Below are 16,438 nucleotides of genomic sequence, written 5' to 3'. Positions count from 1 at the left end.
TGACCCCTATTTAGGTCTTCATGTTGCAAATTGCATTGCAAGAAAATTGGCAGCAACAGGCATGCCACTGCCATTTTCACATTAATCATCTCCACGATGAGTGTGATAGTCTTATTGTATTTATTTCATGGAGTTTCAGGAACGTTTCTCTGGTACATTTGAATTTAGAATCGATCGAAGTAGTATAAGCGACACACCTACATGGGGTTTTGTTTTTAAAAAAATAATTTTTTAGGCAAAAAATTAAACAAACAAATAAATGAATTGTATATAATTATATCTTTGCAGTTAATCAAGACTGCAGGAACAATAACATTTTTTATACATGGTTAAGGCTCGTGGAAGAGCGAGGACGCAGAACAGACCAGGAGACAACATTAGGGAACAACAGGATAAGGGGAAACGGCAATAGCAGGGTGGAGGGAGAAGGTGGACAGGAGTCCGACAGACAAGGGATGCAAGTAACGATGAGGGGTCGGGGAGAACGCAAGGGGTGGACATGATGGAAACATGAATAAAATTTTGGGAGGGGTGAGGGTGGTTTAACAGGTGTAGAAAAGATCATGTTTTTGGATTGGGGATGACTTTAGATGGTGGTGAACAGTTGTCTTGAAGACCCTGAGGGAGGAATGAGTTGAAGAGAGTATAGAAGGTCGTTTCACAGGTGGGAAAAGAGAGGAATAAATGAGTGTAGGTGAGCAGTGATTCTTGATTTCGGCAGTTTCACTAGGATGGGGTTGCTGGTGGACTGCGTGCTTCCTACAGACAGGGGCTTCGAGGGGGAGGAAGGGGGGCAGACAGGGTAACTATCCCAGGGCCCGGACCTAATAGGGGCACATGTAATTACTCCTTCAATTTTTTTTGTTTCATATAATGACTATTTTGTGGCGATTAAACACCAGGATAACTTTATTATGACGAAAATAAAAAAATTTCGTCATAATAAAGTTGTGGTGTGTCTCGTTTGCTTGTAGTTCGGCATGGCTTGGTATTTACTGAGTGTGATAACTCACAGCTGAAAGCATTCGCATTCTTTACCAGAGGATTCTGAAGAACAAAACTGAGGCTGTCAATGTTTTTTGATGATATATGTCGAAGGTCAAGGTGACAGTGATGTGATTTGCATGATTTTCATCACACCTGTCAAGCAACCACCTGACTTCTTGTTTTGTATCTCCCTCCAAGCCACCTCACTGGCATAGACAGTGACACCCTTCCTCGTAAAAGAAACTACTGTGTGAACAATTTACATAATCACAATCTTGGTAATGACGTAATGACGTAAATGAACACAGAAGTGTTGGCCACACCCCATCTGGATGAAGTGTGTTAAACCAATCCGCATGTAGGAATAAGTGAATAACATGCCAATTCCCCTCAACGATGACATGCGTTCAAATGAGCAAAATACGGAAACCTACGTATAGGTTGTTTAAAAAGAATTTTTTTTGAAGAGGGCCCGGATGAAAGGGGCCTACACTTAGTATTGCCCCAGGGCCCATTCTGGGTCGTGGCAGGCCTGCCTGCAGATACTTGGGGGTAACAGACATACCCCATATCAATTTGCTCATGAACTTCATTATTTATTTTATTTACTCTCAAATGTCAAGAAACACAAAGTTGGTTTAATGCGAAAATTGTGTTTAAAAAAAAGAAGTTTTTGGCAGACTGGAAATTGAACCAGCATAGAACATACAGCACTTGAAACAGTGTGAACAACACAGCACAAACTACCTTCATCTGGTCATATTGTTGTGGGCCAGGTATCGGCGGTGAGCATGACCGCTAGATGGAGCAGTAGAGTCAGCTCCACCGAACACCCGGAATCTAGATTGTACCTTTCCGATAACTCCGAAGGTACGGGTTCCTTACAGGACCGTGAATCGCCAATAATTCAACCGCTTGGGACAGGGTTATTTGCCAAACTTCAAAATACCTAGAGGCCCACGTGGCGAGCTCCAGAGGAATTCACACCCTCGACAGAGCTCGAACGGAACGAGCTGTTACCGTGCTCGACCCATGCGTAACCCGAGCGGATGGTTACCGAGGTCCCGTCGGTCCAAATGCACAACTTACCCTCACTATTTCTCAACACGCACCATGCAAAACCAATGAAAGAAACACAAAAACGAGCTGAAACATTCAACAAAATGGATATTTATTTACAATAGGGGGAAGGAACACACAAGGAGCAGAATTTAACCGACTAAAAGAAATGCAAGTATGTACAAGGCACTTAATTATATTTGAAGACGGGCCCACAGACACACACAAACAAATACCCCAAAAAAGTGATGGCTGCGGCCTTTATTTGGCCCTTCAGCTCAGGAGGGAAGGTGAGACGAAGGGGAGAACCTGTCTCGCACCTCGCCGCCTCGTGCGGTTTTCGATGATCCGGTTCGGCGGGACTCGAACCCGCAACACAAGGCAATGATGGATGCCAGCCGGCATGAAGGTGAACCAGACAACGCCGGCAGGAAAGATGAGACGACCAGGCGACGAGGCTCACAAGGCGACCAAGCGACGCGGCTGACGAGGCGACCAGGCGACGCGACCTTGACGTTCTCCGCACCAGACCGAACGCCCCGAACACTTATTCACGCCTTCTCGAGAGGGGAGGAGCCACCTGCCATCGACCCGCTCTCGCTCACTGGACAGGTTAGGCGCGCAAAATGCGCTCGTCGCCCCCGTGATTAGCCAAAAGGAGCGCCAGTCCGCCGATTGGATCGGGGGGCGTGGCGGCCGCCACGTCAGACCACCCCTCAAACAGGGAGAGTAACATGGTCCTGCGTGGGCTGCGCTCATTGGCCGACTGATGGCAACCTCGCTCGCATCCCCCTGATTGGTCGAGAGCCGCCGCAAGATCCCTCCTTGAACTCCGCCCACCACAAGCGTTATGGTGTCAGGATGGAGTGAAGGTGTTGTAGTTGTTGGTGATATAAAAATGTAAAAGAAAACCCTGACTATCAAAATAACTCTGCAGCGCATGGACATTTAATTCCCATTCAACTAGGGAAGGGACCCTAACTATAAACACACACTTACCGATATAACTGTTGAACTATAAGGAACTGAATGTTGAGTGCAGTGGGCTTCCAAATTCGTAACAATATCTCGTGTTAAACATGAACACTAGAACGGCACATGGTAGAGTGCTTATACCTCCTCCAAGCTTAACAGTTTACTTTTTGAATCTCCACTGATAGGCCAGATCTGTATTCGGACCTGAAGAAAAATTGAATCTGCTTGTTCTTGTCACCTATCCAACTCATCAACCAAGTTTTGTCATAACTCGTCCACAACTTTTTGAAATATCATGCTTCATATCGTTTTTGGCCAAATATCTCAACGGTGAAGAATCACTTTCACAAAAATTATAAAATTATTGTATCCGAATCTGAATTTGCACCTTAACCAAAACCGAATCAGCTTGTTCTTGTCACCTAACCAACTCATCCACCAAGTTTTGCCACAACCTATCCACAACTTTTTGAGATATCATGCTTCGTATGTTTTTTAGTGGAATCATCCAAAGATCCAGAGTTCAAATCCGACACGGCAGTTGAAGTAATACCAGGTGGGGTTGACTCTGCCTGTCACCCTTCCAGGGTTGGCAGAATGAGTGCCAGCTTGCTGGTATCCTGTATCGGAGTGGTGACCCGTTCAGGATTGCAAAATGAGTGCCAGCTTGCTGGTATCCTGTATCAGAGTGGTGACCCATATAAGATTGCAAAATGAGTGCCAGCTTGCTGGTGTCCTGTGTCGGAGTGGTGACCCTTCCAAGATTGCAAAATGAGTGCCAGCTTGCTGGTATCCTGTTTCGGAGTGGCGACCTGTCCAGGATTGCAAAATGAGTGCCAGCTTGCTGGTATCCTGTATTGGAGTGGTGACCTGTCCAAGATTTCAAAATGAGTGCCAGCTTCCTGGTATCCTGTGTTGGAGTGGTGACCTGTCAAATATTTCAAAATGAGTGCCAGCTTGCTGGTATCCTGTGTCGGAGTGGTGACCCGTCCAGGATTGCAAAATGAGTGCCAGCTTGCTAGTATCCTGTGTCGTAGTGGTGACCCGTCTAAGATTGCAAAATGAGTGCCAGTTTGCTGGTATCCTGTTTCGGAGTGGCGACCTGTCCAGGATTGCAAAATGAGTGCCAGCTTGCTGGTATCCTGTATTGGAGTGGTGACCTGTCCAAGATTTCAAAATGAGTGCCAGCTTCCTGGTATCCTGTGTTGGAGTGGTGACCTGTCAAATATTTCAAAATGAGTGCCAGCTTGCTGGTATCCTGTGTCGGAGTGGTGACCTGTGCAAGATTGCAAAAGGAGTGCCAGCTTGCTGGTATCCTGTGTCGGAGTGGTGACCTGTGCAAGATTGCAAAATGAGTGACAGCTTGCTGGTATCCTGTGTCGGAGTGGTGACCTGTCCAATATTACAAAATGAGTGACAGCTTGCTGGTATCCTGTGTCGGAGTGGTGACCTGTCCAGGATTGCAGAATGAGTGCCAGCTTGCTGGTATCCTGTGTCAGAGTGGTGACCCGTCCAAGATTGCAAAATGAGTGCCAGCTTGCTGGTATCCTGTGTCAGAGTGGTGACCTGTCCAAGATTGCAAAATGAGTGCCAGCTTGCTGGTATCCTGTGTCGGAGTGGTGACCCGTCCAAGATTGCAAAATGAGTGCCTGCTTCCTGGTATCCTGTTTCGGAATGTTGACCTATCCAATATTGCGAAATGAGTGCCAGCTTGCTAGTATCCTGTGTCGGAGTGGTGACCCTTCCAGGATTGCAAAATGAGTGCCAGCTTGCTGGTATCCTGTGTCGGAATGTTGACCTGTCAGATATTGCAAAATGAGTGCCAGCTTGCTGGTATCCTGTGTCAGAGTGGTGACCCATCTAAGATTGCAAAATGAGTGCCAGCTTGCTGGTATCCTGTGTCGGAGTGGTGACCCTTCCAAGATTGCAAAATGAGTGCCAGCTTGCTGGTATCCTGTGTCGGAGTGGTGACCCGTCCAGGATTGCAAAATGAGTGCCAGCTTGCTGGTATCCTGTGTCAGAGTGGTGACCCATCTAAGATTGCAAAATGAGTGCCAGCTTGCTGGTATCCTGTGTCGGAGTGGTGACCCTTCCAAGATTGCAAAATGAGTGCCAGCTTGCTGGTATCCTGTGTCGTAGTGGTGACCCATCTAAGATTGCAAAATGAGTGCCAGTTTGCTGGTATCCTGTTTCGGAGTGGCGACCTGTCCAGGATTGCAAAATGAGTGCCAGCTTGCTGGTATCCTGTGTTGGAGTGGTGACCTGTCCAAGATTTCAAAATGAGTGCCAGCTTGCTGGTATCCTGTGTCGGAGTGGTGTCCAGTCCAAGATTGCAAAATGAGTGCCAGCTTGCTGGTATCCTGTGTCGGAGTGGTGTCCAGTCCAAGATTTCAAAATGAGTGCCAGCTTGCTGGTATCCTGTGTCAGAGTGGTGTCCAATCCAAGATTGCAAAATGAGTGCCAGCTTCCTGGTATCCTGTGTTGGAGTGGTGACCTGTCCAATATTTCAAAATGAGTGCCAGCTTGCTGGTATCCTGTGTCGGAGTGGTGACCTGTGCAAGATTGCAAAAGGAGTGCCAGCTTGCTGGTATCCTGTGTCAGAGTGGTGACCTGTGCAAGATTGCAAAATGAGTGCCAGCTTGCTGGTATCCTGTGTCGGAGTGGTGACCTGTGCAAGATTGCAAAATGAGTGCCAGCTTGCTGGTATCCTGTGTCGGAGTGGTGACCTGTCCAATATTACAAAATGACTGACAGCTTGCTGGTATCATCAAAATCATCAAAAATCATGCTGGTATCATCAATCATCAAAAAAAAAAATCTGATGCTGGTTTTAAAGAAGGCTTCTAAAGCAAGACAACGACTGGGATGCTGCATTAAGCCAATGCATTTTGTAGTAGGCCTCAACATGCAATTCATCTGTATGTAGTGTCAAGGAATATTTCTCCACCACTCCACCACCTGCTTTGCACATCTCCATACTTGTTCATTTTTCACTCACCTGTTGAATTTCCTCATTATATCAACTTAATCTCAGTTATTTCCACAGCGATTTAAAGTGTTCATTCATTTACGTACAGCATATGGATACTTGTTAGAATCATTGCTGGGAGTATAGCTGTGCCACTGATGCAGTGCCCTCTGTGAGTTAGGAAAGGAATTTGGAATTCGTTCAGGATGCTGGTTCAAGATGTTGAAGATTTTCAGGATTTTCAGGATGCCGGTGATAACTTACCTTTTTTTTAGATATGTGATCGATACTCGTGGAGGAGCTAGAGCAGAATGGAAGGAAACGAAATGGAAATACCAACAGTATAAGTAGACGTGAGAGTGAGAGAGATCAAGGGGAGGGGGAGAAGGACACATTGGGATGAACAAGCTGCACACAAACTGAATGGAACACAGCAAGAAGAGGAAGGGGGAAGCCAAGATGAAACAGAAAAGGAGCAAACCAATCGAAAAAGAACACAAAAAGAGATGAGGGAGTTGGGGGGGGGGATCACAATAACCTGGAAAAAGGAAGTGCTTCGCAATGGGGTCATTTGGGGTAGAAGAAATCAGTGTGGATGGGGTGGGGGATGACTTGAGGTAGAGGTGAATAGCTGTATGCTTGGTGTTGGCTAAATGGTTAGGGTGACAGGCTTGGGATCCTAGGATCATGAGTTCAAATTCCGCTTTTCTGTTGAATTAATACCAGGTGGGGTTGACTCAGCCTGTTATCCTTCCGAGGTCAGCAAAATGAGTACAATCTTGCTGGGATAATTGAACCATTCGAGTATCCTGCGTCAGAGTGGTCACCCATCCAGGATTGTGCCTAATAGCCCAGGAGACTACTTGGGCAGCACCAACGCTGCACACAGAGCATGGTCCCAATGGATTTGGAATAGCTGTCTTGAAGCCCTGGAGGGAAGAATGGGACTGAACAGACTCAGGAAGTTGCTTCCACAGGTGAGAGAAAAGAGGATCAAATGAGAAGAAGTGAGGAGTGAGCCTGGATTTTGGGAGCTCAACAAGAAGAGGGTTACTGGCATTGGTGAGAGAAACCTGAGTGGGTTGAGAGGCAAGAGAGGTCAGAGGGTGCAATATCAAAAGGAGGTGATAGAATACAGATTGGCGACCAACCTTTCCGTGATGCAAAAGTCACAGGCCTACATACTCAAAGCTTCATCTTGGGAGAGGTCAATGGTTTTGAGGACCTTATTTTTCTGGCATCAAGAAGGGCAAGGTGTGAAACATTGGTGCCAGCTGAAAGGGGAGAGCAGTACTCCATAAAGCTGTGAATGAAGGCCTTCTTGGTTGTCAAAAGTTCAGATTCCCAAAGGAAAAACCTTGGATGACAAAGAATGCCCACTATCAAATCCAAGCCTGATATCCATTTGCTCACAATGACGACGGAATTTGAACCTGGCTTCCCAGCATCATGAACTTTGTGCCCATATGGGAATGCTAAACAGGCCAACCAAAATACCAGGTCAGTACATACCTCAGAAAAAATTCATCAAAGGCTGCATGTAACATTTACAGAGGGAAAATAAAGTGAACACAACATCAAATAAAGGATTATAAAAAAAATAAAAGTCTTGAGATTAACATTTTTGGGGGGTGTTTATTCTGTGCCTTCCAGGAGGAATGAGCCAGTAAAGCCAACATGATGCTGCTCTGTTTGCAGATAGTGAAGCTCAGACGCTACTGCTGGTTTTGTTTATGCCACTGTTTTCAACAATGGCACCAACAATTGTATATTTGTAATGATAATAATTCCATCTTTGGAATCAAAATCCCAATGCAGCGTAAACTCCAATGCTCTGTAAAATGCAAGCATTCCATCGTTCAGTTGATTCTCCGGCTCGTACAGAATTTCTTATATGTTACAGGGTTTTACATTATTTTACGTTTCAGATACTTCCTTTGGAGAGACACCAGCCTTGCCATGAATAAGATAATTATTAAGAATGTTCAACAACTGAACAGAAAAAAGACCCATGGTGTATGGCTCGAAACTGAAAGCGCTCTTTTTCTATATAAAAATCGAGACTCACTGAAGAATGAGATGACAGAGGGTAGAAGGAAATGCATGGCCAATGGGGTAACCAAGGGAATAACGTACAGGAACAGAAGAGAGACTATGTAGGAAGAGGAGAGCAACAAGAGGATGGATATAATGAACAACTAGAGGGGTACTCGGTGGAGCACATACCTCCGCCAGGCTGATTTGTTTACGTTTTGTATCCCACTGAAAGGCCGGATCTGGGTTCGGACCTGAACTAAAATTTAATTGGATTGCTCTTGTCACATAACCAACTCATCCACCAAAATTAATCCAAATCCGTCCACGTTTTGAGATATCCTGTTCACAAACAAACAAACAAACAAACAGACAGACAAAACTGGGGTGAAAATATTATCTCTGTCCACCTTCAGTGGGCAGAGGTAACAAGACGGAGAACATCAGGGAAACTTCAGGGTACTTTAGAGTTCAACTAAATACAAAGATACAACACAACAAGAAAATACAAGATACTTTAGAGTACAAGAAGATACAAGTTTAGAGAGACTTTCATGATGGCAACAAGATGAGGGTAAGAATGTACAGGAAAACGAGGGCACCAAAGCAACCTCCCAATATATTGGGAGATGTGGGGTGGGTTAATGAGTATAGAAAATATCACATGTATGTATTGAGAATGAAGTGAAGTTGAAGTGGTGGTGTAACACCATGAGGCCCAGGAGGGAAGAGTGGGGTGAAACAGACTTCGGAAGGAGCTTCCACAAGCAGGAAAATTAGAACAAGAGGCATTGAGGTGAGCAGTGAGCCTCATGGATTTTGGGAGCTTCACAAGGAATGAGAAATTCTAATTTTCTTTTTTTGTAAGTTTAACATGAACCTACACCATCCAAGACTATGAAGCTAAAAATGTGGGTTTGTGAAATATTTTAACATCCCACCTCAACCTTTGATGACAAGTTGCACATGCCTGCACGGGATTCTAAACGGGTAGGGATTGAGGTGTCAAAATTGCAAACGGCATCTTCTGTTATCGAGCCAGCAAGTTGGGAGCAACAATTAGCTTTTATTGCCACATTTGATGCAATTTAAATGCTCAAATGGCGGTGATGTGCTCCATTTGAAACTGCTTGCTCGATATAGTGTATGTAGCGTTTTGATGCCTATAGCGTCTAATAAAAAATTGTAATGGTATCAAAGCCAGTGATCAATTGCAAATTAATAGTGGGATGAGGGGGGTGGGGCTGGGGAGTTGTGGTGTGTGGTGAGTTGAGGAGTTGTGGTGGGGAGGGGATTTGAAGGCTTCGGCTTGGGAGGGGGAGGTTTATGACTTGGGTTTTGTGAGGAGTGGGGAGTTAAGGACTTGATGGTCGCATTTTACATTGCATGAATGTTCTAGCAGTACCTGCCTAGTTACATACAGTATTATGACGGACGTTAAACCGGACCCTGGGGAGAGCATCCATGAACACGTAGGATCCACAAGAATTAATTATTTCATGAGTTTGTGTACTTAGATAGTTTTCCTGCCCGTTGTATAGGGAATGAGGGACAAATGTGTTGTGTGGGTTGAGCTAGGTTTTCCCCTTCAAATAATTCTCCCATTCTTAATCTTCTCTCGATCTGTCTCCCAATCACTCTATCCATCTTCCAAATCCATCAATCCATCTCATCTAACTATAGTCCTTTGCATTACCCACTATTTCACTCCCGAACCTATGTTAACCGTGCCGCCTCATACTTGTTTTTTTAACCATGTTAACTGCATTGCCTTGTCATTACTTTTCGCTTCTTGTACCGATTACATAACCCATTTTCATTAATTCATTCAATCCCTTTAAATTCCTCCCGTTCTTTCTTTCCTTCTCGCACTTTTCACATGGCACGACACACATTTCAAGCCCAACTACAGCAATGACAAGCACAATGATGCATGCGTGATGGCAAGAACAACGATGGAAGTACGATGGCAAGAACAGCAATGGCGCTAACAAAGACTGCCGTTCAGGGTGCGGTTTCCTTGGAAGATGTGGGTGGAGTTTGACGCACTCTCCTTGAAGGCAGTTGGAAGATACAGCCAATGGGGAAGCAATGCACAGGGGCAAAGGGTGTGGCCTTTGATCCTGGTGACTCCGGTCACACGAACTCTGCCTTCTTGTGGCCCTACCCAGCCTGAAAAGGCGAAACATGAGACCTGTTGACACTGTTGGAACGTGCTGGGTACCCAAGTGAGAAGGAAGCTACCTGCCCTGTTTGCGCCAAGGAGAAACCGCCTGCCAAGACAATCTGCGCTGGAGCTGGGCCAAGCTGCGCTGGGCAGACTGCGTTATGAGTCGGGCACAGGGCGAGGCCTGAGAACGAGAGAGCCACAAGGTCCTCAGCATGGGACAATAATTCCATTCCTGACTTACATGATCTTTCTCTTGCTTTCATCTAAAAAACGCTAATTCATCAATTTGAGAGCAACCAAAGACATCACGATTTTGAAGAGCTATCAACGAACTGTCCCAAGTGAACGAGGTACTGATTCGCACTTCAAGCCTTTCCTCTAAGCCTACATTTCATACACCGTTCCTCTCAATTCATACTGCATCCATACATTCCTCTGTCTTACATTCCTTCCATTTTCTGCCCCACCACTTTGGATTTGCATGGGTCTGCCTGTGCGAGCCAGGGTGAGTCAGAGGCCACAACCACGCCTAGCTCTACTTCTTTCTTCTTTTCTTCCTATCTACATTTCCCTGAAATGCTTCTGACGGCACGCCTGTCCTGTGTACATAGTGGAAGGAAGAACACAATGGGCTTCATAAGTGCTAAGGGAATAAGATTGCTGCTCTGTTGTCTTTCATTGCTTTATAAATACGTGCCTCTTGATTTCTACCTGCTTTTGACTGTGAATAGATGCTTGCTATGTTTTTAAAAGCATACAGTAAACCCTCAAATACTGTGGGTTATAATAGTGTAGTCAAATCACGGGCAACCGATTGTGTTCCAATTTAGTTATCACGGTATTTCATTTTGGCCAATCGTGGTTTTTGAGCAGAGATGAGTCATTGTTTGTGTCCGCATGTACGATTAACTCCCATTATAAGCCTTTTGTTGTTTCTTGTGTATAGTTAATTGAAGTAATCAGAACAGAATATGAGAATAAAGCTAAGTTTAATAAGGAATCTTCATCAAACAGGAAATGACATACGGAGATCCTGTAACACTAGATCTACAAAATCTGGGAGACACACAACAGTTAATAAGAGCACCCAAATGTAAAACGGACAAAATTAGTTGTTTTTTGTTTGTTTGTTTGTTAATACAATGTTGAGGCTCGAATGAGAGCTAACACACAGAACGTACAACAAGGGGAGCAGGAGACAAGAGGGGTGGGAGAGGGAAGGAAAAAAAACAGTGGGGAAAAGAGACATGAGGAGATCTGTGGAAGGGAAAGGGATGGGGTGGGGTACACAGGGTAAACAAAATGGACACTACAGGGACTTTCAGGTCCTTACAAGACAAGGACTTTCAGGAAGAAAAGCAGGGAATTTGAAGGAGTTGGGTTTGGGGTGGATTAACGGGGGTAGAAAAGATCATGATTTTGGATGGGGAAAGATAAGATATGGTGGCGAACAGCTGTTGTGAAGAACTGGAGGGAAAAGTGGAACTGAAGAGAGTGTGGGAGTTTGTTCCAATGGTGGGGAAAAAGAGGAATGAAAGAGTGAAGGTGAGCAGTGATTCTTGATTTTGGTAGTTATAACAGAGGGGGGTTGCTGGCGGAACTTGATTGCCCTGTGTTAATATGCGTGGGGGGGGGGGGGATATCGCAGAGAGAAAGTAGGGTGGGGGGGGGACGAGGCCAGAGAAGAGACTTGAGACAGAAAGACCACCGACCTGCCGACGGTGAGAAAGTGAGAGACCCAAAGGCTCAGCCTCATCGCAGGAGATACCAATGATCCTACATGCCTTGGTTTCCACAGTGTGAAGCCGAGAAAGGTGAGAGGCAGAAGCACCAGCCCAGAGAACAGTACTCCATCAGGCTGTGGGCGAAAGCTTTGTATGTGGTCAGGACCTCAGGTGTGCCAAGGAAGGACTTTGCACGACAGAGGATGCCCAGTCGGAGACTGGCTTTGGAGGCCAGTTTGGAAATGTGGCTTTCCCAGGAAAGATCATGGCAGATAGTGAGACCCAGAAGCTTGAATGAAAGGACTTCTTCAAGAGGATTGCTGAGAAAGTAGAGGGGCGGTTTTCCAGATGGTCCTTTTGGAAAGACATTGTGAGAGTGGGAGATTTGTCAGGATTGAAAGACATGTTTCACGTCTTGGACCAACTTGTGATTTTATCCAGATCTGCAAAGAGTGAAGAGGTCGATGCTTCCTGATCTGAGAGATGGCAGATGGTACGGCAGATTGTGGAGCCATCAGCAAAGAGATTAAGAGGATTTTCCAGAGAGTCAGAGATAATTGAAGAAAACCAGAAAAAGAACAGGGCCCAGAACACTGCCTTGAGGAACTCCAACCTGGACGGGAAGAGGGGATGAGAGAACTCCATTTAGGGCCACATGTTGGCTGCAACAGGAGAGGAAGTCTGCGAGCCATGAGTGGAGATGTCCTTGGATACCATAGGAAGAGAGTTTGGTGAGCAGGGTAGGGTGCCAGACCGTATTGAAAGCACATGATACGTCTTGGGAGATGGCTCTGATTTTATGTTTGGCATTGACGATCTCCATCCATCGTTGGGAGAGTAGAAGCAGAATATGCAGGGTAGAGTGACCTGGTCTGAATCCAGGGTAGTTGTGCCAAAAGGCAGAGAAAAGTGTTGACATTGTGCAAAAAAGTCGAGTTGGTGGATAGTTTGGCAAGAGGTCAAAGTGCAGCATCTGTGAGCTGCTATTATGGGATCAATGAATCGACTGTGCGGTAAACGTTAGTCAAATGTGTTAATAGGGTAGGAAACCATATTTACCTCTGAGTGAACCAGTAATACAGGAGAAATCATTACCGATTTAGCAACGTTTCCACGAGGCACCTGGGTCCGAAGGCTCCAGTTCAACCATGGCAGATGCCGAAAAGTCGACATCATTTTGGAAGAGGATTCCATTTGATACCTTCCTCTCAAAGCAGGAATGTTCTGCTCTGGATCAAGTTGGCTTTGGAATGTTTTACCCTTCTTCTATGTCGCAATGCAACAGGCAACTTTGTTGCAACAACAATGGCAACAACAGGCTCCTGATGATCAAACAGCCATCACACCATTCTACGTCCATATCATTCTAACCAAGACCCTCCCCCCTCTCACATCATCATCATCATCATCATCCTGAGCTAAGTCTTGTGTTTTCGATTTGCAGCAGAGGACAGTACAAACGAGTACGTAATATATTTATCCTCAACCCCCTCGCTATTTTGTAATAAAATTAAAAAGTAATTTTTTTGTTTTTGTTTATTTTATACTGTATTTATTTTATTTACATGTTTATTTCAATGTTAACATTATATATATATATATATATATATATATATATATATATATATATATTTTACATGTTTATATAAAATTGTTAGTTCGATATTACATGTTTATATAAAACTCCTGGTCTTCACCCAGGGTTCGATCGGCCATTTGTATTAAATAGATGGGTGGACATTAAGGGCATGGTTCCCCAATTAGGACTACAAAAATCACTGGTAAGGTATTGTGTTAGTTAAGGAGCAAGGACCCTGCTCAGTTTGGTGATTTCAATTGACCCTATGCACTAAGCGAGTGACGTCACAGTGGAAGGTAAGGCTCCGCCATATTGAGTAGCAAAAAATAATAGCTACCACGCACATGTCACGTGAACTTCTGGGATATTTCCATGGATTAGATGCTATTTCTAAGAAGAGGTACTGTGAAAAACTGAAGCTGTGTGGTCTTCGTGAAGATCCTTATCTCTATTATAATACCAAGCTTGCACACTAAAAACTCGGCTTGCCGTCACATGATCCCTATGAAATTGCTGTGGCACTTAGCGGAACGGACATGCCGACAATGTTTGGGAAGTCTTGGCGTTCCATAGTGCCACTTGCATTTTGCACAATGCGTATTTTTGTCATTCCCCGTGTACGGTCTGTCGTCTGCTACCAGCTATGTTGTACTGCTATCCCGTGCATGTGCACAGGTATCGCTAGTATTATTTCAAAGGATAAATGGACAACAGAAAGGAAATTTTGGCCTTAAATCGTTTTCCCTGACATCTATGTTTACCTTGTTGAAACGCCGAGTCCTTACACTCAAGCCAGCCTGAAAGCCTTCAAGAGTATGGACGCTTACTCATATTATGTCGCCGGGTTTGTTAGTGACATAATCTCGACGAAAGCTGACAAGAACTGTATTATCGTGAGGGCAAAGGTAAGCCTGTTTTCTTTCATTTCACTATTATTGTATTCGTTGTTGCTTGTTTTGTTCAGCAACCAGCATCACTTTTTTTTTAACCTGACTGCTGCCACAAGTTAATTTCAAGTTACGCTCTTGTCAAAATGCTAAGTTTGTAAAAAAATCTTCGTTTGTCAGTTTGCTTACAGATACATTATATTTTTTTCCATGACAAACATACGGTACAATGTAGCAAGCGAGTGAACAGCTGTGGATATTTCCAAGTGCTAGTTTTTAATGTATTATACATATTGATGTGACTTTCTGTCGTGAAAATGTTACACTGATTTTTTTTCTTCAAATTTCTAAAATGCGATTTAAAAAACTATTTGATTTAATCTGCGATGTAAGAGCAATAAGACAAGTTTCGAGGAAATAGCTCAGAACTGTGTGCGTTAGACAGCTGTTAGAAAGGCGATCTATCGTATCTCATTGTCAATAAAACAAGGGATATAATGCATTTTAATGATACAAATCAGACAATATTTTGTAACCACCAGCTATTTAATACCAACTACTGAAATAACGTATCAGAAATTAGTTACATACTGGAGACAAAATGAAGGCCACACAACCAGTCATGTTCGCCAGGTCGCCATTTTTTCTCTTTTCAGAACCGATATCCAAAGATTTTGTCCATCTACTTCGGCGGGAAAGCGGTTACAAACTCCAGAGCCTTTAGTATATCGCTAAAGAAAGAGTTACAAACTCCAGAGCCTTTAGTATATCGCTGAGTACATCCCGGGGCACAACAACTCTTACCCATTTGCAGAAAAAAAAATCGCTTGCTTGGAAATAACGGTGTAGTTGAAGTGGAGACTATGGGTTGTTATTGACGCGGTAAATACTTTCTTGCCGCTCAATATAGCGGAGCTGCCACAGTCACGTGACCGGTGACGTCATCTGAATAAGGGCTATCGGTGTCTGCGGTTAACTCGCCGGACCACGGAGTTATCCGTGGCTGGTGGCCTCAGGTCTGGACATCAGGAAGAGAGTCTGAGGAGCCCCTTCATGGTAACCCCTCAAACAAGGTTTCGTAACAATATTATTTCTTCATTACCGAATTAAAATGGTGGATGAGTATGAAGTGACTGTCGAAACAACTTCCGATTCACAATCTTGAGAGAAATGTCCCTCAGAAATTATGTGATTGTGAGTTCCCGAATATTCACTCACGGGGAGAAGAAGACGACACTCATCTCACACAAGATTTGCGATTCGCCCTCTTCTACCTCAGCTTCTTCCTCCTCAGTCCCCCATCAATGAGGTGTTGCCATTCATCCTCCTCGTCCTTTGTGGCTGACAGGATTGAGACCGCAGGACAACTTTCATGGAAGGAGTGTTCTCTCCCCTCCCTTTTCTTCACAAGCTTTTCAGTTTCTTTCACCACAGAAGCATGATACCAACTGTTTGTTCTTCCTTCCTTTCTCTTTTTTTTTTTTTTCCCCTCACACTTTCTTTCTCCTCACGAATCTTCTGTCTCAGCTCGTGCGAGCCTCTCCTCTCATTGGTCCCCATCCGATGTGGGCGGGTCCACAATCCGTCACTCTGAGTGAATGTTCGATACAGTCTCCGCCCCCTCCCTTCACGCGCCCAATGCCGCGACAGGAGCCCTCAGCTCCTCCCTGCGCGTGCATAACATTCTACGTACTGTACGTACTGTACGTACTCTTTCACACGTGAGAAGGGTCGTCCCGCAGGTCACGAATACCAAGCGTCGTGCTTTGTGCCATGAACATGCATGTGAGAATGGAAGGAAAATGGAGAAGGATTCCACCGGAGCAAGAGATGACCGAACTGCTGCGGGGTTGAAGGTCAGACCGATGGGGTGAAGGAGGGATTATCGAAATGATGTTTGGTGAAGGTGAGGTAACAGACTGATGGTGTGAAGGAGGAAAGATTGAAAGTAGCAGAGGGGGAGAGAATGAACCGATTGGGGTGAAGGAAGAAAGATTGAAAGTAGCAGAGGGGGAGAGAATGAACCGATTGGGGTGAAGGAAGAAAGATTGAAAG

The 16,438-nt window shown here is 44.8% G+C and overlaps 1 protein-coding gene and 1 long non-coding RNA gene across 4 annotated transcripts in view; one reads left to right on the top strand and one right to left on the bottom strand.

The window, feature by feature from the left end:
• LOC147017420 (uncharacterized) overlaps positions 1–15,107 on the bottom strand; it is a 119,333-nt gene extending 104,226 nt beyond the window's left edge. For all 3 annotated transcript variants that reach the window (XR_015049492.1, XR_015049494.1, XR_015049491.1), the window contains exon 1: positions 14,975–15,107. This is a non-coding gene — a long non-coding RNA (uncharacterized LOC147017420). The remainder of the gene's footprint in view (positions 1–14,974) is intronic.
• Positions 15,108–16,043: 936 nt separating this feature from the next.
• LOC147017419 (angiopoietin-2-like) overlaps positions 16,044–16,438 on the top strand; it is a 280,361-nt gene continuing 279,966 nt past the window's right edge. The window contains exon 1 of the mRNA XM_085847066.1: positions 16,044–16,239. Within this exon, the coding sequence (XP_085703192.1) occupies positions 16,186–16,239 (54 nt within the window). The 5' untranslated portion in view covers positions 16,044–16,185. The remainder of the gene's footprint in view (positions 16,240–16,438) is intronic.

This window comes from Eptatretus burgeri, chromosome 11 (genome assembly GCF_056783735.1).
Source record: "Eptatretus burgeri isolate ZD-2024b chromosome 11, Ebu_testis_v1, whole genome shotgun sequence".
In the NCBI taxonomy this organism is placed as follows: Eukaryota; Metazoa; Chordata; class Myxini; order Myxiniformes; family Myxinidae; genus Eptatretus; species Eptatretus burgeri.
This window is presented reverse-complemented; position numbering and strand designations above follow the sequence as displayed.